The 26,227-nt window shown below is 41.8% G+C and overlaps 1 protein-coding gene and 1 non-coding gene across 2 annotated transcripts; both read left to right on the top strand.

The window, feature by feature from the left end:
* Window positions 1-2,648: 2,648 nt before the first annotated feature.
* Window positions 2,649-2,990, top strand: LOC122690266 (glutaredoxin-1-like). Its single transcript, XM_043897349.1, has one exon. It carries the CDS (start codon window positions 2,649-2,651, stop codon window positions 2,967-2,969), a length of 321 nt encoding a protein of 106 aa, XP_043753284.1. The 3' UTR covers window positions 2,970-2,990.
* Window positions 2,991-9,666: 6,676 nt separating this feature from the next.
* On the top strand, window positions 9,667-9,773 carry LOC122692903. The gene has a single exon (XR_006340717.1). It is a non-coding gene; the product is annotated as a U6 spliceosomal RNA (small nuclear RNA).
* Window positions 9,774-26,227: the final 16,454 nt, after the last annotated feature.

The raw sequence follows: 26,227 nt of genomic DNA, 5'->3' as shown, positions 1-26,227 counted from the left end.
TTATCTGTCTCTTCTTCTTCCTCTTCTTGAGTTGTTGTTCAGTTGCTCAAGTTGTGTCAGACTCTTTGTGACCCCATGGACTGCAGCACACCAGGCTTCCCTGTCCTTCACCATCTCCCGGAGTTTGCTCAAACTCATGTCCATTGAGTCAGTGATGCCATCCAAACATCTCATCCTCTGTCTCCCCCTTCTCCTCCTGCCTTCAATCTTTCCCATCATCGGGGGCTTTTCTAATGAGTCACTTCTTTGCATCAGGTGGCCAAAATATTGGAGCTTCAGCTTCAGTCCTTTCAATGAATATTTCAGGTTGATCTGCTTTAGGATTGACTGATTTGATATTGCAGTCCTAGGGACTCTCAAGAGTCTTCTCCAACACCATCACTCAAAAGCATCCATTCTTCAACTTTCAGCCTTCTTTATGGCCCAACTCTCACATCCATACGTGACTACTGGATAAACCATAGCTTTGACTAGATGGACCTTTGTGGGCAAAGTAATGTCTGTGCTTTTTAATATGCTTTCTAGGTTGGTCATAGTTTTTCTTCCAAGGAGCAAGTGTCTTTTAATTTCATGGCTGCAGTCACCATCTGCAGTGATTTTGGAGCCTAAGAAATTAAAATTTCTCACTGTTTCCATTGTTTCCCCATCTATTTGCCATGAAGCGATGGGACTGGATGCCATGATCTTAGTTTTTTGAATGTTGAATTTTAAGCCAGCTTTTTTGCTCTCCTCTTCCACTTCAGTTCCTCTTCACTTTCTGCCATAAGGGTGGTGTCATCTGCATATCTGAGGTTATTGATATTTCTCCCAGCAATCTTGATTCCAGCTTGTGCTTCATCCAACCCAGCATTTTGCATGATGTACTCTGAAAATTCATGGGGTTGCAAAGAGTCAGACACAACTGAGCGACTGAATTGAATTGAACTGAACTCTGAAGCTAAGTTAAATAAGCAGAGTGACAATATATAGCCTTGACGTACTCCTTTGTACTCCTTTCCCAATTTGGAACCAGTCCATTGTTCCATGTTTGGTTCTAACTGTTGCTTCTTGACCTGCATACAGCTTTCTCGGGAAGCAGGTAAGCTGGTCTGGTATTCCCATCGCTTTAAGAATTTTCCAAAATTTGTTGTGATCCACACAGTAAAAGGCTTTAGCGTAGTCAGTGACGCAGAAGTAGATGTTTTTCTCACATTCTCTTGCTTTTTGGATGTTAACAATTTGATCTCTGGTTCCTCTGCCTTTTCTAAATCCAGCTTGAATGTCTAGAAGTTCTTGGTTCGTGTACTGTTGAAGCCTAGCATGGAGAATTTTGAGCATTACTTTGCTAGCATTAACACTATGAAAAGGCAAAAAAATATGACCCTGAAAGATGAACTCCCCAGGTTGGTAGATGCCCATTGTGCTACTGGAGGAGAGCAGAGAAATAGCTCCAGAAAGAATGAAGAGGCTGAGCCAAAGCAAAAACAACACCCAGTTATGGATGTCTCTGGGGGTGGAAGTAAAGTCCAATGCTGTAAAGAATAGTATTGTGTAGGAACCTGGAATGTTAGGTCCATGAATCAAGGTAAATTGGAAGTGGTCAAATAGGAGATGGCAAGAGTGAACATCAACATTCTAGGAATCAGTGATCTAAAGTGGACCAGAATGGGTGAATTTAATTCAGATGACCATCATATTTACTACTGTGGGCAAGAATCCCTTAGAAGAAATGGAGTAGCCATCATAGTCAACAAAAGAGTCTGAAATGCAGTACTTGGATGCAATCTCAAAAACAACAGAATGATCTCTGTTCGTTTCCAAGGCAAACCATTCAATATCACAGTAATCCAACCACTAATGCCAAAGAAGCTGAACAGTTCTAAGAAGACCTACAGACTTCATAGAACTAACACCAAAGAAAGATGTCCTTTTCATCATAGGGAACTGGAATGCCAAAGTAGGAAGTCAAGAGATACCTGGAGTAACAGGCAAGTTTGGCCTTGCAGTACAGAATGAAGCAGAGCAAAGCTAACATTTTGTTAAGAGAACACACTGGTCATAGCAAACACCTGTCAACTACAAAGTGGCATTTACCAAGAGCATTGCCAGTGACTGAACAACAAAGGCATTTGCCATCTGCCTCTATGGAGACTGAACCCCATGCTGCTATAGCTGCTGACCTTCAACGTCTGTGGAGTGAGGCACTCCATGCTCCAGGGAATCTGGTGAGACAGGTCTTTAGATAGTTGGATTTTTTATTTTTATTTTTTAATGTTTTTAGGAACAGATTTTATGGTCTCAATCGTTGCATCTCCTCCTGTCTAAAGAAACACTAAATCCCTTCATGGTGATATCATAACCTCATGACTAACAAAAAACCTTTTGTACAATAAATGCTTCATGTTATCAAACTTCCCATTCACCAAAACCTTCTATATTGACCTTCCCCACTGCCGCTTTGAAGCAGTCTCTCAGAGCTATCTGAGATGCCGCCTCCCGGGCTACAGTCCTCATTTTGCCCTCAATTTGTTTGGTGCCATCCTAAAATGTTCTCTCTAAAAAACCAAAGGTTTTAGAAATTATCACTGATATCTATGCTCTCCAATCTTAAAAATGCTAATATAAAAGTCAATTCTTGGCAGTCAAGGTGTCCTTCCGGGGGAGGCAGCATGGCTCAAGCATTCGTGAACAGCAACATCCAGTCTGGGAAGGTGGTTGTGTTCATCAAGCCCACCTGCCCCTACAGCAGAAGGACTCAGGAGCTCCTCAGCCAACTGCCCTTCAAACAAGGGCATTTGGAATTTGTCAATATCACAGCCAACGGCGACACCAATGAGATTCAAGATTACTTGCAACAGCTCACAGGAGCCAGAACGGTACCTCAGGTCTTCATCGGTGAAGAGTGCATAGGTGGATGCAATGATCTAGTAAATATGCATGAGAGAGGGGAACTGTTGACACGGCTAAAGCAAACTGGAGCTCTGCAATAATTACAGAGCAGATCCAGGCTGATATCCCCCTAGAGGACTGGGTGGCACTGCCGATAATGCCGACAGTTCCTGGAGGATGGACCTGGGGCAACTTTAACCCAGCTACAGCAACTATTTACTTAAAATTCTGAAATATGTTAACCTCAATAAAAAGGGAGGGGCATTTTGGGAGGCCAAAACCAGCTTCTTTTGACTCAGTATTAAAAACGGACCAACTTGCCAAAAAAAAAAAACCAGTCAATTCTTGGTTGCTTAAGGAAAGTAGGAAGTGTGTTTTCGGTAAAGAAGGTATGGGGAACAGAATTGCATTTTGTGAAGGGAAAAGGAAGTAAGCCTGACTTACAGGTGGCTTTTAGGGTGGAAGAACAAAGTAATGAGTACAGAAAGTGATAAGGTTTGTGAAAAGTGAACCATGAGGAGAGAGTTTTGTACATGGTTTAAAATAAGTGTAAAATAAATTTAATTATGTTTGCCTTTTTAAAAAAGTAAAACTTATTTAGCTTTGAATTTCACTTTTCTGTCTGTTGCAAAACTTGAATTTAGCTTCTTTGTCTCTTAAGATGACACCTTTTCTTCAGATGGTGAACTGCATTTGATAATAGATTTGAGTTTCTTTATCTCTTAAATTTGGGCTTAGAGTACAGAATGATGCAGGGCAAGGGCTAATAGAGTTTTGCCAAGAGAACACACTGGTCATAGCAAACACCCTCTTCCAACAACATAAGAGAAGACTCTACACATGGACATCACCAGATGGTCCACACCAAAATCAGATTGATTATATTCTTTGCAGCCAAAGATTGAGAAGCTATATACAGTTAGCAAAAACCAGACCAGGAGCTGACTGTGGCTCAGATCATGAACTCCTTATTGCCAAATTCAGACTTAAATTGAAGAAAGTAGGGAAAATCACTACACCATTCAGGTATGACCTAAATCAAATCCCTTATGATTATATAGTGGAAGTGAGAAATAGATTTAAGAGACTAGATCTGATAGAGTGCCTGATGAACTATGGACTATGATGAACTACGGAGGTTCATGACATTGTACAGGAGACAGGGATTAACACAATCCCAATGGAAAAAAAAATGCAAAAAAGCAAAGTGGCTGTCTGAGGAGAACTTACAAATAGAAGGGAAGCGAAAAGCAAAGGAGAAAAGGAAAGATATTCCCATCTGAATGCAGAGTTGCAAAGAATAGCAAGAAGAGATAAGAAAGCCTTCCTCAGTGATCAGTTCAAAGAAATAGAGGAAAACGACAGAATGGGAAAGACTAGAGACCTCTTCAAGAAAATTAGAGATACCAAGGGAACATTTCATGCAAAGATGGGCACAATGAAGGACAGAAATGGCAGGGACCTAACAGAAGCAGAAGATATTGAGAAGAGGTGGCAAGAATACACAGAAGAACTGTACAAAAAAGATCTTCACGACCCAGATAATCACGATGGTGTGATCACTCACCTAGAGCCAGACATCCTGGAATGTGAAGTCAAGTAGGTCTTAGGAAGCATCACTACAAACCAAGCTAGTGGAGGTGATGGAATTCCAGCTGAGCTATTTCAAATCCTGAAAGATGATGCTGTGAAAGTGCTACACTCAATACGCCAGCAAATTTGGAAAACTCAGCAGCGGCCACAGGACTGGAAAAGGTCAGTTTTCATCCCAATCCCTAAGAAAGGCAATCCCAAAGAATGCTAAAACTACCGCACAATTGTACTCATCTCACACACTAGTAAAGAAATGCTCAAAATTCTCCAAGCCAGGCTTCTGCAATACATGAACCGTGAACTTCCAGATTTTCAAGCTGGTTTTAGAAAAGGCAGAGGAACCGAGATCAAATTGCCAACATCCCCTGGATCATCGAAAAAGCAAGAGAGTTCCAGAAAAACATCTGTTTCTGCTTTATTGACTATGCCAAAGCCTTTGACTGTGTGGATCACAATAAACTGTGGAAAATTCTTAAAGAGATGGGCATACCAGACCACCTGACCTGCCTCTTGAGAAACCTGTATGCAGGTCAGGAAGCAACAGTTAGAACTGGACATGGAACAACAGACTGGTTCCAAATAGGAAAAGGAGTATGTCAAGGCTGTATATTGTCACCCTGCTTATTTAACTTTTATGCAGAGTACATCATGAGAAACACTGGGCTGGAGGAAGCACAAGCAGGAATAAGATTGCCGGGAGAAATATCAGTAACCTGAGATGTGCAGATGACACCACCCTTATGGCAGAAAGTGAAGAGGAACTAAAAAGCCTCTTGATGAAAGTGAAAGAGGAGAGTGAAAAAGTTGGCTTAAAGCTCAATATTCAGAAAACTAAGATCATGGCATCCGGTCCCATGACTTCATGGGAACTAGATGGGGAAACAGTGGAAACAGTGGCTGACTTTATTTTGGGGGGCTCCAAAATCACTGCAGATGTGCCGGAGCTGGCACAAGAGATCCCACCCATGACAAGGTCATGAGGGAGTAAACCTGACAGGCAAGGCGGATCAGGTTTTCAGGGATTCTGAAAAGCTGCCCCCGGCGCTCACCTTAAAGATGATATCTGTCTTTCTGATGCTTGCTTCAATAGACTACTCCCTAATTTCTGTGACACAGGCCGAAGGCCTTCCCCGATCTCTTCCCAAATAAGAATCAATTTAGAACTTTAATCAGTAAGTTTTCCGGGTGGTGGTATTTTATGAGATTATCCAGGGTGAAAGGAGTGTTTTAATTTAAACTCCTTTACTGGTATTTTAGTTTGTTTGGCAAATGCATTTATGCCCTTGGTACTAATATGCATGACTGCTCATAATACCCTAATCATAAAACAACATAAAGAACCTGATCATATAAAGGCCCTAAAAGACATAGAGCCCTTCGAGGGGTGAGGAAGCTCTATTAGAAAACATAAGAAAAATTATTCTAAAGGTGGTTATTGGGTTAACATTTGCATACTGTGTTTTTGCTCTTAATGTGCTAAGGTTGTGTTATAGAAACCATTGTTAATATAGTTAAAGATCTAGAGAAATAAGAACTTAGCCCTAGTGTGGTAACAATGAGATGGTTGTTAATTGTCAGCCAGGAGTGCTAGGCAGAAGCTGCCTCGCAGAAGCTGCCTCACCGAAGCTGCAGAGTCTGTGTGGGGTAAACTTCTTAGATAAATGCAACTGACAACTTCTGCAGAAGGATTAATTTTTGTGTTAACAAGGTTATACTTCTACTCTGTACTGTTGCCCTATGAGACTGCTACGTTTCAGTTAAGGTCACCATAGAAACAGAAAATAGGTTTACATTCACCTGACTTGCATAAAATGTTAATAGGCCCCAAAGCCAGAAGATAATGGACAAGACCCTCACAAACAAAGAAGTATGCAGAAAACACCCTGGTTTCGTGAAGAACAAGCTGATGTAATGTTAAACTATCTTCCCCTTAGAAATGTATTAATTTAGGGTATAAAAGCCACGGTAAAAAATAAAGCATTGCCAGACTCTGCCAGCCTCTGCGGCACCCCCCCATCTGGTCACTCTCTCTCTCTCTCTTTCTCTTCTCTCTCTCCCTCGCAGACTTGGCCCTATCAAGGCTGGTCTCATGTGTCTTCTCTCCTTCTCTCGCCGTCGCCGTTCATCCTGAGGGTACCTCCTGGATCCTGCCGAGGCTGGACCCTGGCACAGATGGTGACTGCAGCCATGAAATTAAACGACGCTTACTCCTTGGAAGAAAAGTTATGACCAATCTAGAAAGCATATTAAAAAGCAGAGACATTACTTTGCCAGCAAAGGTCCATCTTGTCAAGGCTATGGTCTTTCCAGTGGTCATGTATGGATATGAGAGTTGGACTGTGACGAAAGCTGAGCACCAAAGAATTGATGCTTTTGAACTGTGTTGTTGGAGAAGACTCTTGAGAATCCCTTGGACTGCAAGGAGATCCAACCAGTCCATCCTAATGGAGATCAGTCCTGGGTGTTCATTGGAGGGACTGATGCTGAAGCTGAAACTCCAATACTTTGGCCACCTCATGCCAAGAGTTGACTCATTGGAAAATACCCTGATGCTGGGAAGGATTGGGGGCAGGAGGAGAAGGGAACGACAGAGGATGAGATGGCTGGATGGAATCACCAACTCGATGGACATGAGTTTGAGTAATCTCCGGGAGTTGGTGATGGACAGGGAGGCCTGGCATGCTGTGATTCATGGGGTCACAAAAAGTCGGATACGACTGAGCGACTGAACTGAACTGAATGTTTTATTCATAATATATCATAAGTCCTATGCTTTAATAAAATTTTTATCATTATTCAATAACTCTGAATGGATCATGTTTCTTCCAGCAGTTTTTTGTGTCTCCTCAGTACTTCATAACAGAAATTAGCAATGCACCAAAAGCTCTCCAGTTTGAAACAAACTGTGAGAATTTCTTTACATAATGAAATCAAGAAATAGACAATTTTGGGATTATATACCAATATCTTCAGTTATTCTCTCCAACTCTGCCCATTAGTTCAGTTCAGTCACTCAGTCATGCCCTTCCATCTGCGACCGTATGGACTGCAGCACACCAGGCTTCCCTGTCCATCACCGAGTCTTAAAGCTTGCTCAAACTCATATTCATCTAGTCAGTGATGGCATCCAACCATCTATCTCATCGCCTGTTGTCCCATTCTCCTGCCTTCAGTCTTTCCCTGCATCAGGGTCTTTTCCAATGAGTCAACTCTTCTCATGAGGTGGCCAAAGTATTGGAGTTTCAGCTTCAGCATCAATCTTTCCAATGAATATTCAGGACTGACTTCCTTTAGGATGGACTGGTTTGATCTCCTTCCAGTCCAAGGGGCTCTCAAGAGTCTTCTCCAACATCACAGTTCGAAGTATCATTTCTTCAGTGCTCAGCTTTCTTCATGGTCCAACTCTCACATCCATACATGACTACTGGAAAAACCATAGCTTTAACTAGATGGACCTTTGTTGACAAAGTAATGTCTCTGCTTTTTAATATGCTGTCTAGATTGGTCATAGCTTTTCTTCCAAGGAGCAAGCATCTTAATTTCATGGCTGCAGTCACCATCTGCAGTGATTTTCAAGCCCAGGAAAATGAAGTCTCTCACTGTTTCCATTGTTTCCCCATCTATCTCCCATGAAGTGATGAGACCAGATGCCATGATGTTTGTTTTTTGAATGTTGAGTTTTAAGTCAGCTTTTTCACTCTCCTCTTTCACATTCATCAAGAGACTGTTTAGTTCTTCACTTTTTGCCATAAGGGTGGTGGTATCTGTGTATCTGAGATTATTGATATTTCTTCCAGCAATCTTGTTTCTAGCTTGTGCTTCATCCAGTCCAGTATTTCGCATGATGTACTCTGCATATATGTTAAACAAGCAGAGTGACAATATATAGCCTTGACAGACTCCTTTCCCACTTTTTTTTTTTCCTTTCCCACTTTTGAACCAGTCTGTGGTTCCATGTCTGGTTGCTTCTTGACACATATACAGTGTTGCTTATTGACACATATACAGGTTTTTCAGGAGGCAGATACGGTTGATCTGGTATTCCCATCTCTAAGAATTTTCCACAATTTGTTGTGATCCACAAAGCAAAGACTCTAGTCAATGAATCAGAAGTAGATGTTTTTCTGGAATTATCTTGCTTTTTCAATCATCTAAGGGATGTTGGCAATTTGATCTCTGGCTCCTCTGCCTTTTTTAAAACCAGCTTGAACATCTGAAAGTTCTTGGTTCACGTACTGTTGAAGCTGAGCTTGGAGAATTTTGAGCATTACTTTGCTAATCTGTGTGATGAGTGCAGTTCTGTGGTAGTTTAAACATTCTTTGGCATCGCATTGTGTGGTAGTTTAAACATTCTTTGGCATTGTTACAGCCTCTGCCCCACTAAAACCTTCCCCCTGTTTTGGATGTGTAGCATATTATAGGGGCACCATATGATATTTCCTGATGTCTTCTTTTGTGCCCAAATAAAACTAATAGTATGTTCCTGATTTATATGAAGTGAAAATAGGAATAATAAACATACAATAATTAGGAAAAAAAAAACTTCAGAAATAAGGTTAAAAGTGATACCTCTTTTTGAGCTTGGAGCATTCTGAAATTATTATTATTTTTATTATTGGCTGAATAGTTGTGGCTCTTGGGTTTAGTAGCTCCACAGCATGTGGGAATATCCTGGACCTGGGATCGGTCCCTCTTGTTCTGCATTGGGAGGCAGATTCCCTACCAGTCAACCACAAGAGAAGCCCCAGAAACAATTTAGAATGCACATTTTATGATGGCAATTTTTTTGTTTGATAAACTAGAAATTTCACATATTCAGTCCCCAACTTATTTGTTCTTGTTACTTTCCAGTCACCCACTGGAAGAAGATGGAACCAAGTTTGGTTTGGATGTTGAGACAGAGGAAGCCATGTGCTAAAGTGTTTTGAAAACATTTGTTAACTGTGAATCTTTCTAGTCAGAGCAGGGTAGACTTCCACACTGTTGGAAAGAAAAGCTTGACGAACATGGAATGGTGACTCAATGTTAAGATGATTACTGGATGGCAAGGAGGGGAGGGTTCCTGTTCTAGTGAACTACTAGCTGGTATCAAAGGAAGGGGGCCTTAGTCTTTTTCTCGGCCTGCCCAGAGAGGCAGCACAGGAAGCGGTTGTTTTTAAATTCTAAAGGAATCAGTAAATAGTCAAAATAGAAAAACCACAGTGAGCGCTCGCTTCGGCAGCACATATACTAAAATTGGAATGATACAGAGAAGATTAGCATGGCCCCTGCTCAAGGATGAAACGCAAATTTGTGAAGCGTTCCATATTTTTATCCATGAACCTATGGACACCTTATCTTTGACAAAGGAGGCAAGGATATACAATGGAAAAAAGACAACCTCTTTAACAAGTGGTGCTGGGAAAACTGGTCAACCACTTGTAAAAGACTGAACTAGAACACTTTCTTTTTTTTTTTTTTTTGATTGATGAACTTTAATGGTGGTGGTTTTTTTGTTTGTTTGTTTGTTTTTAATTTTTTTATTAGTTGGAGGCTAATTACTTCACAACATTTCAGTGGGTTTTGTCATACATTGATATGAATCAGCCATAGATTTACACGTATTCCCCATCCCGATCCCCCCTCCCACCTCCGTCTCCACCCGATTCCTCTGGGTCTTCCCAGTGCACCAGGCCCGAGCACTTGTCTCATGCATCCCACCTGGGCTGGTGATCTGTTTCACCATAGATAGTATACATGCTGTTCTTTTGAAACATCCCACCCTCACCTTCTCCCACAGAGTTCAAAAGTCTGTTCTGTATTTCTGTGTCTCTTTTTCTATTTTGCATATAGGGTTATCGTTACCATCTTTCTAAATTCCATATATATGTGTTAGTATGCTGTAATGTTCTTTATCTTTCTGGCTTACTTCACTCTGTATAATGGGCTCCAGTTTCATCCATCTCATTAGGACTGATTCAAATGAATTCTTTTTGACGGCTGAGTAATATTCCATGGTGTATATGTACCACAGCTTCCTTATCCATTCATCTGCTGATGGGCATCTAGGTTGCTTCCATGTCCTGGCTATTATAAACAGTGCTGCGATGAACATTGGGGTGCACGTGTCTCTTTCAGATCTGGTTTCCTCAGTGTGTATGCCCAGAAATGGGATTGCTGGGTCATATGGCAGTTCTATTTCCAGTTTTTTAAGGAATCTCCACACTGTTTTCCATAGTGGCTGTACTAGTTTGCATTCCCACCAACAGTGTAAGAGGGTTCCCTTTTCTCCACACCCTCTCCAGCATTTATTGCTTGTAGACTTTTGGATAGCAGCCATCTAGAACACTTTCTAACACCATACACAAAAATAAACTCAAAATGGATTAAAGATCTAAATGTAAGACCAGAAACTTTAAAACTCCTAGAGGAGAACATAGGCAAAACACTCTCCGACATAAATCACAGCAAGATCCTCTATGACCCACCTCCCAGAATATTGGAAATAAAAGCAAAAATAAACAAATGGGACCTAATGAAACTTAAAAGCTTTTGCACAACAAAGGAAACTATAAGTAAGGTGAAAAGACAGCCCTCAGATTGGGAGAAAATAATAGCAAAAGAAGCAACAGACAAAGGATTAATCTCAAAAATATACAAGCAATTCCTGTAGCTCAATTCCAGAAAAATAAATGACCCAATCAAAAAATGGACCAAAGAACTAAACAGACATTTCTCCAAAGAAGACATACAGATGGCTAATAAACACATGAAAAGATGCTCAACATCACTCTTCATCAGAGAAATGCAAATCAAAAAACCACAATGAGGCACCATTACACACCAGTCAGGATGGCTGCTATCCAAAAGTCTACAAGCAATAAATGCTGGAGAGGGTGTGGAGAAAAGGGAACCCTCTTACACTGTTGGTGGGAATGCAAACTAGTACAGCCACTATGGAAAACAGTGTGGAGATTTCTTAAAAAACTGGAAACAGAACTGCCATATGACCCAGCAATCCCACTCCTGGGCATACACATCGAGGAAACCAGATCTGAAAGAGACACGTGCACCCCAATGTTCATCACAGCACTGTTTATAATAGCCAGGACATGGAAGCAACCTAGATGCCCATCAGCAGGCGAATGGATAAGGAAGCTGTGGTACATATACACCATGGAATATTACTCAGCCATTAAAAAGAATTCATTTGAATCAGTTCTAATGAGATGGATGAAACTGGAGCCCATTATACAGAGTGAAGTAAGCCAGAAAGATAAAGACCATTACAGTATACTAACACATATATATGGAATTTAGAAAGATGGTAATGGTAACCCTATATGCAAAACAGAAAAAGAGACACAGATGTACAGAACAGACTTTTGGACTCTGTGGGAGAAGGCGAGGGTGGGAGAACAGCATCTAAATATGTATATTATCTATGGTGAAACAGATCACCAGCGGAGGTTGGGTGCATGAGACAACTGCTCGGGCCTGGTGCACTGGGAAGACCCACAGGGATCAGATAGAGAGGGAGGTGGGACGGGGGATTGGGATGGGGAATACATGTAAATCCATGGCTGATTCATGTCAGTATATGACAAAAACCACTACAATATTGTAAAGTAATTAGCCTCCAACTAATAAAAATAAATGAAAAAAAAAGAAAAAGAAAAACCACAGTGAGACTGTTTAAGAATAAACACTGAACGTTTATACATACCATGAATTTATAATATTCCTTGATGGTACACATATGTTCCATTGTTCATACGGTTTTTGAAGATGGTAGTAGCTTACTATCTATCTGTTTTGCTAAATAAAAAAATTACTAATTATGATCTATTGCCTAAGATATTTTTACACTGGCCTAATGAATATTAATGTTTAGACTTATTTAGTAGGTAATAAATACTAAGAAGTCCATTTTCTAGAGGATATTAAAGTATTGATGTCACTTTATAGAATTAATTAATATGGCTCCATGGTTCGTTGTCAGCTGTAGTAGAATTTCTTTAGTTTTTTTTGTTTACAACATTGTGATGGTTTTTACCGTACATCAGCATGAATCAGCCATAGGCATACATGTATCCCCTCCCTCCTGAACCCACCTCCCTCCCCACCCCATCCCTCCAGGTCTTCACAGAGCAGTGGCTCTGGGTGCCCTGTGTCATTCATCAAACTCTCACTGGCTATCTGTGTTACATAGGGTAATATATATGTTTCAATGCTATTCTTGCCAATCATTCCACCCTATTTCTTTTGTTTTTTTTTTCAATAGTTTTTCCGTGAAAGTGAACGTCGATCAGTCATGTCAGACTCTTTGCAACCCCATGGACTATACAGTCCATGAAATGCTCCAGGCCAGAATACTGGAGTGGGTAGCCTATCATTTCTCCAGGGGATCTTCCCAACCCAGGGATCAAACCCAGGTCTCCCGCATTGCAGGCAGATTCTTTAACAGCTGAGCCACCTGGGAAGCCCAAGAATACTGGAGTGGGTAGCCTATCCCTTCCCCTGCGGACCTTCCCAACCCAGGAATCAAACTGGGGTCTTCTACATTCCTGGTGGATTCTTTACCAACTGAGCTATCAGGGAAGCCCAGTTTTTGCTTTGTGTTATTTTTTCTATCCACATGTTGTGATGCAGATTTAATGTTTAATTTACATTTCTTCCATGCCTTACACTAACAAATATATAGTTATGGGTTATTTTGAGACTTTTGTAACATGAAAATGCACATAAGACAATGACAAGGTGTAAGGCAAGAGTAGAGAAAAAGTGAGCCAGGCAGAGAAAGATTTGTTATAGGAAGAAAGAAAGTGGCTGGCTTTAGAGAGAAGCCAGTGTTCTCCCTTTACAGCCAAGCCTTCTTATACCCTATTGATGGGAAGCTGTGCCCTGCAGAGAGAGGACATTAGTTTTATCTATCTTTAGCCTGCAGCTGGGGTCTTGTGATTACATAGTCTGAGGAGTCTCACGGTCAGGTGGTCACGTAGTCTTGAGAAACTGGCCCAGCAGGGCAAAACAGGATGCCACCAGGGCAATGTGGCCACTGTGACTTCATCCCTTGTTTGTCAGGTTACCACAATGGGCCATTTTTCAACAATAACTCTATGAGCCCCTTGTGGACCCTAACACAGGGGACATAGTAGATGCCCTATAAATATGAAGAAAGACAGCTCCTTTAGTAGGACTTGAGTTCAGTCAGTTTATACACATAGAAATATTTATAAATAGTGTAAACTTGATAATTTTGGTGAAAGTAAATCCTAATGTCTTCTCAAGACGTCATATTTTACAAACTGCTTTGTTTTCCACAACTGACAGCTTTCAGAAACAGACAACAAAGAAATGAGAGAAAATATATTATTATTGTTAACCAAAAAGTAAACGGTCTAATTACCATCAAATGATCATAGAGTAATTTGACATCTATTAAACTGAAGTATTGATTTAAGTATTATACATTATGATGTAAACAATTTTTTCTCAAAAATATTTGAAGCTACGTCATCTGAAGCATGGAACAGAAACACTTTTATAAAGAAGACTGCAGTTCTCATTAAAGGAACTTTTCTTCTCTGTTAATGATTTTTTACATTTATTTTTGGCTGGGCTGGGTCTTCATTGTTGCGCTGGCTTTTCTCTCCCCGTGGCAAGCAAGGGTATGAATTCTGTACACGTAATACATAAACCTGGCTGGGGTTTGGTTGGAGACTGGCGTTCTGCATCCCCTTGTTTTGGTCAGTCCAGAGCACTCAAAGTCTTTTTGTTCCCCACTGTGCTGAGCTGCTTTTGCTGCACGTGGACTTTGTCTAGTTGCAGCCAGCAGGAGCTACTCTCTAGATGCTGTGTGCAGGCTTCTCACTGCTGTAGCTACTCTTGTTGCAGAACGCAAGCTTTAGAGCACAGGCCCAGTACTTGTGTTGCACAGGCTTAGTTGCTCCAAGGCAAGTGGTATCCTCCCACACCGGGGATCAAACCTGTGTCCCGTGCATTGGTAGGTGGATTCTTTATTACTGGACCACCAAGGAAGTGCCAGTGAGTGGCAGGGGTCCTCTGGGCCCGGCTCGGCCCCGCCCCTCACGCGCCCCGACGCAGGCGCGTCACAGGCTCCGCCCCTCGCTGTGGCGTTCCTCGGATACCTCTGGCGGAGGGGTCTTCCGTCGCCCTACTACGCAAGCGAGTTCACAGCAAATTCCGAAGCCAAGACTTGGTCGGTGCGGTCGACCTGGGAAACGTGAGGTAGTGTTTTGGGTTCTTTTTTTCTTGTTAAGCTGCGCCTGGGGGGCTCCCCTCCTCCCCATCCGTGGTCTCGGATCATTTAGGACCTTTCTGTTCCCCCACCGGTTCCTTGTTGGGAACTGTTACTTGGACTTGCTTTTATTATTGTAATCATACTCAATGGCTTGCCTGGAGGATCCTGCCCCTCTTCTTCACTGTAAACCAAAGGGCCAGTTGTTCACCTCCTGGAGAGATCGTTTGTCCCTGCCCATCTGTGAGCAGAACGGATTAACACACCCCTAGTGAAGGCTGGACATTCCCTTGGAGATGCTTTAGGAGACTGAAGACACTTTCCCTTTACTTCCGTACTTCATTTCCGTCTCTCTTATGCCTTTTGACTTTAGTTCTTCATTGCTTGTTTCTCTCTGATCTATCAAAGAACCTGGATCCAGATTCCAATAAGATGCTTATTTTGAGGCGCTAGCCTGCCCTCTTCTCCACCTGCTGACTCCCCCATTAAAGTACCTTCCTTGCCTCAACACTTGTCGCTCGGATTCATGGGCCTATCCTTTGTCAAGCAGAACGAGCTTGGTCTTGGTAACAGTAACCCATATAGTGCACGAAATGCATAGTGATTTATAGGGGAAAAGTCATTTTAATTAAGACATGGCACTCAATTTATAAATATACCAAAGCACGTGTTCAGGAACTAGTTTAGAATATCAGCTTTGGGACTGCTGGTGAAGCTGGAGTTTTTTCTCCAGTGTTAGGTAGGTGTATTACTTTCCTTTTCTGGTTTACATGACCAGGGTAGTAAATTGACTACAACGAGTCTTTGTTTTAGGAGATTATTTTCAGTGATGCTAGTGATAGGGCCCACATGGGGTTTCACTGATAAGATGGCTCGTTATGTTGACCTTGCAAATGAAAAATAAAATCACAGTGCAGTCATCTGTGAGACTGACCAAACTGCCCAAATGGCATCCTGTTATCTCACTGGCGCCTATCTTCTCAAAGCTGCGAGACCACCAGATTCCAGACCTCTGGCTAGGTGACCATCCCTTCAGAGAATTTTTCACTGGTGGGGTATAAGAAGGACTCTGTCAGAAAGGGAGAACTCTGGTTCTCCTTAAGAGCCAGTCACCCTCTCTTTTCCCTCTAGTAAATTTCCTTTTCTTGCCTGACCGCCTGGCTCACTCTCTTTTTCTCTGCACTTGCCTTACAGCTAGTTACTGGTATGAGCACTGGAATGAAAGAGAACTATAAAATGGTCACTGTGCTCAGTCGTGTCCGACTCTTTGAGAGTGGAGTGTAGCTGGCCAGGCCTTTCTGTCCATGGCATTTCCCAGGCAAGAACAGTGGAGTGGGTTGCCATTTCCTAATCCTGGGGATCTTCTGACTCAGGGATCAAACCCCCATCTCTTGCAATTCCTTCATTGGCAGGCGGATTCTTTACCACTGAGCCACCTGGGAAGCCCCTTTGGTCTGATACTAGTGTATACAATTTTATTTGAATTTAAAAAGTGGGTTTTGGTTAGATGCTTTCCAGTCAATGAAACCCAACAGGGATAATGCTGACTTTTGGATTGCTCACAAGTGCGGTGGAAAGTGATGTATAATAGCGGGAAAATATCGTAAGAGACTGGAGGATTTGAAGACATTTGAGGGCTAGTTTTAGATTTTGTGCATTGAGGCATTGAGGTTGACTGCCTGTGCTAGACTCAAGCCTGAGATGATTATGTAGGGCGGGGGTGGGGGCTGGAGGTGAGTGGGGAGCAGTTAGCTTCAACTAATGAGGCCCAGTTATTTGTGGGACTGTTTTAGGTGGAATATGGCCAGAGATAAGAAATCAGTTGAAAATGCTTTCAGCTAATAGACCTTTAATAGAGTTGAGTAGGAATGTGTTGTCTTCATTGATTAAAATTAATCAAAGAAAGGAGGCTGTCCTGGAATTGGGAAGACAGTAATGAGTGCTGTACACAGCTGTGTGGGATGTAGAGACAGGCTTATTAATAGGCTCAGGCCTTGGTGTGCAACATGTCTTAAAGAGCTGGGGTATCTTCCATTTAGCTCTGAGTGGGGGAGGACACTGGGCAGTGACATTGGAGCCTCTCTCTCTTTGTGACTTCTTCACTGAGTTCAGTCAGACCAAATCTCTGGGGCCTTTAATACTTTGTGGTGTCCTCAGTTCCTGGCAGGTTTTCCTGGGAGGGCCAGCTTCTTGCTTTCCATACTGAGTGCCCAGTGCCTTTGCATTTGCAGCTTGTAGCACTGTTGCTCAATCGTGCATGGAAAAGTGGTAAAAAAAAAAAAATGGGGAAAAGTAAAGCCGAACCTGTTGGGGTCTGCAGGAGACTTGTGGGAGGGAGCAAGTTTGGGCGTCTGGATGAGCCCTATGAATGGTGTATGCATGTGTTCCAAGCATAGTGATGTGATCGAGCTTAAGCTCACCCTGGTGTCTGTAAGACAGGCCAGTGCTTCAGAGAGAGGACTTGTTGAGGCAAACAATCCAACTTTATTTTGAAAGTCAACTAACCAAGAAGTTGGCTGACTAATTTCTGAAAGTAACCAGGTTCCTTTATAAAACGAGAGAAAGTAGCAGTGAGGAAAGAGTCGAAGGGAGAATAGAAAGGGAGTAGCAATGAGGAAGTAAAGTAAAAAGGGCCATCAGTAAAGCGCCATCCGTCTTGCAATACTTCTCAGGGACAGCCAGCCTTCAGTGTTCATCTCTTCCTCCCTGCAGCCGTTTACAAGTGGGCAGGTCATATTATCTCCCTGTGAGCTCAACAGAGGCCTCCTCTGAGACCAGCCATTATGGATTAGTATAATAACAGAAGCAGTGAAAAACAAGGCAAAGAAACAGTTCCAACTTGGAATCAGAATTGGCTTTTCCCTGCAGCAGTTGTGAGATCATGAGTTGTGTGAAACTGTTGACAAGGGTGGTCTCAGTTCTTGTAGGTAATATGCTATGCACAGGCCTGTACTATAATTAACAATGCTTCAGAAAGGACGAGGTTATGCTCTTTTCATTTCAGATGATGGACAACACCATTGGATACCAGGAAGGCATGTCAAAGAAAGAAGAGGACATGGTTCGACATTGATCCTCCTGGAGAGCCGCCAGTGATGTGGATAACAAGACTGACGATCAGCAACCACCCTGAACCAGCTCCAAGGACCAACAAAGCCAAACCGCCCACTTGGGGTCAATTGAAGAAACTGACCATTGAATGGGAAAAATTGGTCCAAGAACAGGGACAGCCTTTGACCTCGGCTATCTTGTTTTTGGCTATGTTATCTGTGGTAACTACCACCATAGGTGGCAGTCATACTTATTGGGCATATGTGCCCAATCCTCCCCTATTAAGACCAATTATGTGGGAGGATTCTTCTGTTCCAGTTTTCATAATGACTCTTCTTGGTTACCCGGACCTTTTGATCTGAGCCTTCCTTTAAAACCAGAAGAAGAGGGCCAACAACATTCAAATGTTAGTGTTAATTAAACTGTGGGAACAGATCTTACCCCTATATGCATGAGAGTGGAAACTCATTGTCTTAAAAGAGGATTACAAAGTTGGCGATCTATAAAGAACCTCAAGGGAACAAAACTCATTTTTTCTTATTAGAAGCATTTTCATTTACTATCACAGGAGAAAATGCTACTATATTTCCACTCCATCTACTTAACTATATTATTTCTATAAAATCTGCAATAGAACATTGGGTACAATGGAAATTGTGTAAAGCTAAAACTGGACATATTATGGCCAATACTTCTGATGGAGAAATTATTAATTAGAGTCCCAAAGGAGATCCTTTGGATAAAAATAATAATTTGGATTTGCCTATATTGTTAAATAATATTAGACTATATTGTTAAATATATTGTTTAACAGTTCCAACTTGGAATATTGTTAAAAATATATTGTTTAACAATATATTTTTAACAATATATAGACTATATTGTTAAATAACTTTAGACTCCATGAATAACATTGTCAATAGCTCTGTATATTGGCATGGAGGGAGTTTCTCTCCTCCCTTACCTCAATTACCTTATATGCCTTTACATTCAGAATTGTGGAAAATATCAGCTGCCTTCCAACCAATAACAGCATGGAAGGGGCAATTTAATTTGACAGTATCAGGTATTCCTTACATTTTGATAAAAATTCAACCCATTGGATTAAAGCATGTGTTTGCTTACCTTTCATATTTTTGATAGGACCTACTTTTTATAATGCCTCTTCTGGGTTACTTACCTATCAAAATTGTTTTTTACACTTGTATCAGTTCTTCCCTCCAGTTTCAGAATGACTATTCTCTGTATAGTCTAAAGACCAGATCTGGAGTATGGCTTCCTGTAAAAATGAATAGACCATTGGCAGGATAGCCCCACAGTCTATATTGTAGAAGAGATCCTTAAGAAAGTGTTAAAATGCACTAAACAGTTTATTGGACTGTTAATTGCTGCCATTTTAGGAATTATTGCTATAGCTACTACAGCAGCTGTAGCGGGAGCGGCATTACATCAGAGTGTACAGACTGTGCACTTTGTGTAAGAATGGCATAAAGCCTCTGACGTTCTTTGGTCCACCCAAAGACAAATAGATGGAAAATTAGCTGCACAAAGGGCTGACTTACAACAGGTTCTTATATGGCTAGGTGATCAAGTGAATAGTCTTCAAAATCAGATTCATCTTAAGTGTGATTGGAATATTACTTCTTTTTGTGTCACTCCTCATAAATATAATGAATCATCATTTCGTGGGGACAAATACCAGGGTCCAGCCCCGGCAGAGTCCAGGGGTTCCCTTCGGATGAGCGGCGTCGGCGAAGAAAAGGAAGCGAGTAGAGTCTTGGTTGAGTGCAGAATCAAGACTACTTTATTCTTTTATGTCAGTGCTTATATACCCTAAAACCAATCATCCTTTATAGAGGTTTTAAGGAGGTGGGAAATGATAAGATTGTACCAGGTGCAGCAGCTAGTCAACTGTGAAAAGCCATCTACAAACCTTATCTTGGGAAGCTCAGCCCCATACTTAGCTCTGGTATGTAATCCAAGGGTCAGAGGTCTCAAGAATTCCCTCCGGATCACACCCCAAGAAATCTTCTCAATCTCATAATGAACTCTTTATCTACCCTTGCTTATGGGATAGATAGGCCTGTTGCTAGCAGACTTGGTTTTGTGCTAGAAGGGTTTTTGTGCAGTCATGAGCATTCCAGATTCTAAATTGGCAATCATAATTCCAGCAGAGCCAGAAGAGGCAGGATATTCTGTGTAATATTTTCCTTACCTCTGGCCTGTTTATTGGGACCCATGTGCCCCCAGGGACTGTGTTGCTGCCATGCAAAGGTTTCAAGGAGGGATTTTAGGTAAGAGTCAGACTAGTTTTTAGGGAACATAGAAGGACGCCAAGCATCAGAAGATGAAAGGACGAAGGCCTGAGAGTGGATGGTGGGGCGGTCCTGAGAAACCCCCAGAGGTCCGGACGCCTTTGCGTGTGGAGCGGTCCCGGAGGTCCGGACGCCTTTGCGTGCCAGCTCCTTGAACCAGACCTTGTCAGAGGCGGGGTTTCTCTCGCCATCTCCTGACAGACAAAGTTAAACAACACCTCTTAAATCAAGGTAATGTATCTCTGGATATTAATAATTTACAACAAGAGATTATGGAAACTTTCTCTCAGAAACTACACCTTTTGCAGGGATCTAATCTGCTGGAAGTAGCAGCAGATGGCATTTCTCAATTAAATCCCATTCCTCACTTGGAAACTATTGGAGGATCAATGGCTGGTTTTATGTTAATTTTTATATGTCTTCTTTCCTGTTTCTACATAGTCTGACAGCAAATCACCAAGAAAGTCAATGGAAAAAAAAAAAAGAAAGTCAATGGACAACAACAGCAGTTAGCGACTATCGCTTTGGCTTCTGTGATCAACAATAATCATCAAAAATAAGCTGCTAAAAATAAAAAAGGGGGATATGTAGGGAAAATGCTATGCACAGGCCTGTACTATAATTAACAGGGCTTTTTTGAAGAATAAGAATGACTTTCTTATCACCCCCAGGCAAAGGGCTGGGAGCAGTAAAAAGTACATCGTGGAAAAACATCTTGAAAACAAGATGCTGAAGTACTGATGTGACTGATGGAAAACCATTAGTGACTGTTCTCATGACCAGAGCCTTGAGGGAGTTGCTGACAAAGGTGGTCACTAGCTGAAGGGTTAAACACAATCATGAAAGGCCTGAAGGTTTGAACATTAACCAGAACATTGAGACTGTGCATTGTATATCATTGTCCCCGATCTGAGATTGTAAAAAACAGATGTCTTTAGAGCACATACAAGGAAGTAGATATTGGCAGTAAAAAGCATGCAAGGATCAGGGTCTTGGCTTTTGCCTGTGAATGGCATCAGCCCTCTGATCCCCACCTTATTTCTGAGCCTTATTTTTCTTTATTTTTCTGTGGCCCCACTCACTCCGGTTGGTTTGTTGTTAGGCTGGTCCCAACAAGTTCAGACTGGAGGACCTGGATGTGGGCTCACGGCTAATGTGGATTGCCTGGAAGGGTGGGCATGCCATAGTGCCTTAGCTCAGTTTCCCTGGGACACAGATGTTGTGACTGTGGTTTGCGTGCCTGGAGTGATTGGGTAAGTCATGATCACACTTGTGGAGGAAGGAAGGAAGTGGAATTGGGAAGAGGGCTGTTATCCTGGAGTGTGTTAGAATGAAGGCCTGAGCTGAGCCCACAGGGAGGTCTGGGTGCAGGAGGATGGGTGCATTGGCCCTGGAGGTGGGATCCAGAAGGTTCCCCACAGCATTGACTCCATGGAGTAGATTTTGTGGGGTCTTTTGGAAGGACAAGAAGCATATGGAACCTGTAAAATAACCTGGTAAAATCCCGGAGATGATTTTGTCAGTTACCTTTAGTATTTTCTGTTATTTTGAGTCGCTAATGAAGGTTTCCAATGCATTTGGAAGGAAAAAAAACAGACCTTGCAGTGTTTCTTTGGAAGATGTTGAAGGCTCATTGGGGGATATGCATCAGCATACGCATCTGTCTTTTATTATTAGACTTTGGAGATAACACTTTTTTCACTGGCTAGGGTCACTGTGACTAAAAAGAGATGTCGAGTCTGGCTGGTGCTTGGGCATAGTCCCGAATTATTCCATCATAAACCTTGGAATCTTTCTGGGGATTGCATAGCACGATGGATGGATTATTACTGGATGTGTGGAGAGTGTGTTGAACCAGATGAAATTTCATAAGGATCTTTCAACCTAGAAGGAAAATGGTGCTAAACTTTGATGGGAGAGGAATTTCATTAGGGAGGGGCCTTGAAATCTCAGGATGTAAGGAAGGATCGGGCTCCCCAGGTGGTGCTAGTGATAAAGAATCACCTGCCAATGCTGGAGACATAAGAGACACGGGTTTGATCCCTGAGTCTGGTGGAGGGCTTGGCAACCTACTCCGTGGGCAGAGGAGTCTGGTGGACTACAGTCCATAGGATCGCAGAGTCAGACATGACTGAAGCAACTTAGCTCACAGACAAGGGAAGGATTATTCGTAGTCTCTGAGGACCATCAGCTCCATAGCAATCTGTGGTACAAAGGCTTATTCTGGAGATGATGCATCTGCTATTTCTTGCTGCCAGTGCAGGGGGTTCTCTCCATGTCTTTCCAAATCACATGCATGTGCCACATACTTGCATAGTGCAGATAAACAGGAACTCTTGTGAACGGTTGGTGGGAATGTAAATAGTACATGGAAAACAGTACGGAGGTTCCTCAAATATTAAAAAGAGAACATGCATAGGATCTCACAGTCTCACTTCTGATTATATACCCAAAGGAAGCAGAATCAGTATATTTTTTAAAATACTTATTTATTTAACTCCAATGGGTCTTAGTTGTGGATCACGAGATCTGTTTTGCATCAAGCAGGACCTCTCACCGTGGCCCTGGGGGCTCTGGAGGATGCCGGCTCTGCCTTTGCGGTACCTGGGCTTGGTTGCTCTGCTGCATGTGGGATCTTATATCCCCAACCAAGGATTGAACAAGGACTGAGTCCCCTTTATGGCAAGGCAGATTCTTAACCTGGAATTCCTGTGACCACCAGGAATGTCCTGTGAAAAATCAGTATTTTTAAGGAGTTACCTGCATTCATATAACCAATATTTCTTTATTCACAACAATCATTTTTCTTCAAACAACACAGTTTTATCCCATTTCAGTGCATCATAACAGAACCTAGCAAGGCCCCAAAGGCTCTCAAGGTTGAAAGAATCTATTAGACTTTCTTAGCATGGTGAAATCAAAGAATAGTTAATTTGGGGATTATATATTAATAATTTGCACTTGAGTTATTCTCTCCATACTCTGTCAGTAGTGGAGCTTTTATAGACTCTGGCCCCCTAAAACCTCCTCCCCTGTTTGTGGCTGTTCCCATATGATATTTCCCAATGTCTTCTTTTGTTCCCAAATAAAACCAATAGTATGCACCTGATTTCCATGAAGTGAAAACAGGAAAAAAAATATATAAAATATTAGGAAATAAACTTCAGAACTAAGGTTAAATGTGGTATCTCTTTTTGACCTTGGAGAATTCCAAAGTAATTTCTTCTTGATTATTTATTTATTACTGGCTGAACAGTTGTGGCTCAGGGGCTTAGTGGCTCCACAGCATGTGGGAATTTCCTGGACCAGGCATTGACCCCTCCTCTCCTGCATTGGCAGGCTGAGTCCTTATCACTGAATCACCAGGGAAGTCCCAGAAATAATTGGGAATGCACACTACATGGTGGCATTTTTTTGTTTGTTTGATAAACTGGAAATTTCATACATTCAATCCCCAACATTTTTGTTCTCATTACTTTGAAGTCACTGAAAGCACAAGATGGAACCAAACCCAAAGTTTGGTCTGGATACTGGGACAGATGATATGTTATGAGAATGTTTGTTAATTGATGAAGCTTTCTAGTCGGAGCACTATAGACTTCCAACCTGATGGGAATTTCTCAGCCTACCCAGATAGGCAGCGGAGGAAGCAGTTGGTTTTAAAGTCTAAAGGTATCAGTAGTCAAACATTGGAAAAACCAGTGAGACTGTTTAACAAAACACTGAATGTTTACTCATGCTATGAATTTGTTACATTCCTTTTCCTGCCATACAGATGTGTTCCATTGTTCTATATGGTTGTTGAAGATGGTAGTAAATTACTATTTATCTGTTTTACTAAACAGAAAAATTACTATTTATTATTGCTTAAGACATTTTTACACCAGCCTAATGAACAGTAATGTTTAGAAATATTTAAGATTAATAAATACTAAATAGAAGTCCAGTTTCCCAAAGGATATTAAAATGGTGATGTAACATTATAGAATTAATAAATATGTTCCATAGTTCATTGTCAGCTGTAGTAGAGTTTCCTTTCTCTTGAGTTTTTTTTTTTAATATTGTGATGGGTTTTGCCATACCTCAGCATGAATCAGCCATAGGCATTCATGTGTCCCTCCCCTCCTCCTCCACCCTATCCCTCCAAGTTGTCACAGAGCAGTGGCTCTGGATGCGGGCAGTCATATATCAGACTCCCACTGGCTATCTATTTTACATATGGTAATATATATGTTTCAATGTGATTCTCTCAAATCATGCTACGCTATTTCTTTTGTTTTTTCAAGTTTTTCCTTAGCATTATTTTTTCTGTCCACATGTTGTGACTGAGATTTAAAGTTTAATTTACATTTCTTCTCGCCTTACACTAACAAATACATAAGTCAGTGGGTTATTTTGAGACTTTTGTAATGTGAAAATGCACATAAGACAATGACAGGGAACACAGTAGCTGCCCTATAGACATGAAGAAAGTTCCTTTAGGACTTGAGTTCAGTCAGTTAATACACATAGAAATGTTTACAAATAGTGCAAAGTTGGTGATAATTTTGGTGAAAATAAGTTGGAATGTCTTCTCAAGATGTTATTTTCTAGTCTGCTTTGTTGTCCACATCTGACAGAGCTTTTGGAAACAGCAAAGGAAAGAATATATAATTTTTAAACAAAAATTAAAACTGCCTAATTACCGTCAAATGATCATCTAGTAATTTTTGACATTCCATTACGCTGAGGAAGTATTCACTTATGTATTATATATTATGATGTAAACAAGTTTTTCTCAAAAGTATTTGAAGCTATGTCATTATAAGCATGGAATAGAAACAGTTTCTATAAAGAAGAATGCAGTTCTCAATACAGGAAATTTTTTCTTTCTTCTTTAATACCTTTTAAAATTTATTTTTGGCTGTGCTGGGTCTTCACTGTGCCCCAGGCTTTTCTCTCCTTCTGGCGAGCAGGGGCTATAAATTCTGTACATAAAATACAGAAACATAGCTGGTGTTTGGTTGGAGACTGGCATTCTGAATCTCCTAGTTTTGGTCTGCCCAGATCACTCAATGTCTTTTTTTTCTTTCGGCTGTGCTGAGCCTTTTTTGCTGCACATGGGCTTTCTCTAGTTGCAGCAAGCAGGAACCACTAATTGCTGCGCTGGCTTCTCACTGCTGTAGCTACTCTTGTTGCAGAGCACAAGCTTTAGAGCACCCGCTCAGTACTTGTGTTGCTCGGGCTTAGTTGCTCCAAGGCACATGGTATCCTCCCAGACCAGGGATCAAACTCAGGTCCCATGCATTGGCAGGTGGATTCTTTATCACTGGACCACCAGGGAAGTGTCAGTGAGTGGCTTTCAACTGAGCAAACTCCAGTATCTTTCAACCAGGATCCTCCTGTGTCTTTTAACCGTTAATACCCTGCCAAATAAAATTTGGGGTCATTACCCCATAACTGGGAGATGTGAAAACCAGGAGAGACTCGCCTAAACTTACCTGGACTTCCTGAGGAGGAGGATGGGCCCAAGAGGCTGTTCCTGATTTACCAAGGCTACTATGTCTGAAGCTCAGAACGGTACCTGTTTTTCTTCAGCCTGCATTCCCCTCAGGGTGCATTGTCCCTGCAGTGACTAATAAGCTTAATCTTTGAAGAAGTGGAATGTCAAGATAGTTTTCTCCTTACAGGAGTTACCATGAGGTATTACTAAGAGCTGTGTGTTTCACATTCCAGCTTGTCATCCCTACACAAAGCCAGTTCTTGTTTACTTAAACTGCTTAAATTAATTCTAATTGCAGGAATATTTCTGGGTCCAGCCACCACCGCACACCAACCCCCACCCACCCCTACCAACCGCCAGCCCGGTCACCACTCCCGATTTCAGTTCCCACGCTGAACTGCTTCAGCCTCATCGGCAGGAATCCTGTTAAGAGGAAATCTTACTTTCAAACGCAATTATCCCACAGAATTTTAAGTTTTTACTTTAAAACTGTTACAGTTATGAGGAATCAATGATGCAACACAAGAAGGAAAAGACCCTCAAGTACTTCTAAACCGTGATAAGATACCTAGGAACCAAAATGAAGAACACAGCAGGTGTCCGCTCGGCCCCGCTCGGCCCCGCTCGGCCCGGCTCGGCTCCGCTTCGCCGGTTCCCGCTCGACCCCGCTCGGCCCCG

This window comes from Cervus elaphus, chromosome 4 (assembly GCF_910594005.1).
Source record: "Cervus elaphus chromosome 4, mCerEla1.1, whole genome shotgun sequence".
NCBI lineage: Eukaryota > Metazoa > Chordata > Mammalia > Artiodactyla > Cervidae > Cervus > Cervus elaphus.
Note: the sequence above shows the minus strand (reverse complement) of the source record. Positions and strands in the feature narration are given on the sequence as shown.

Excerpts from the sequence above, each read along its gene's own strand:
- LOC122690266 (XM_043897349.1), top strand. The coding sequence starts at position 2,649 with ATGGCTCAAGCATTCGTGAACAGCAACATCCAGTCTGGGAAGGTGGTT.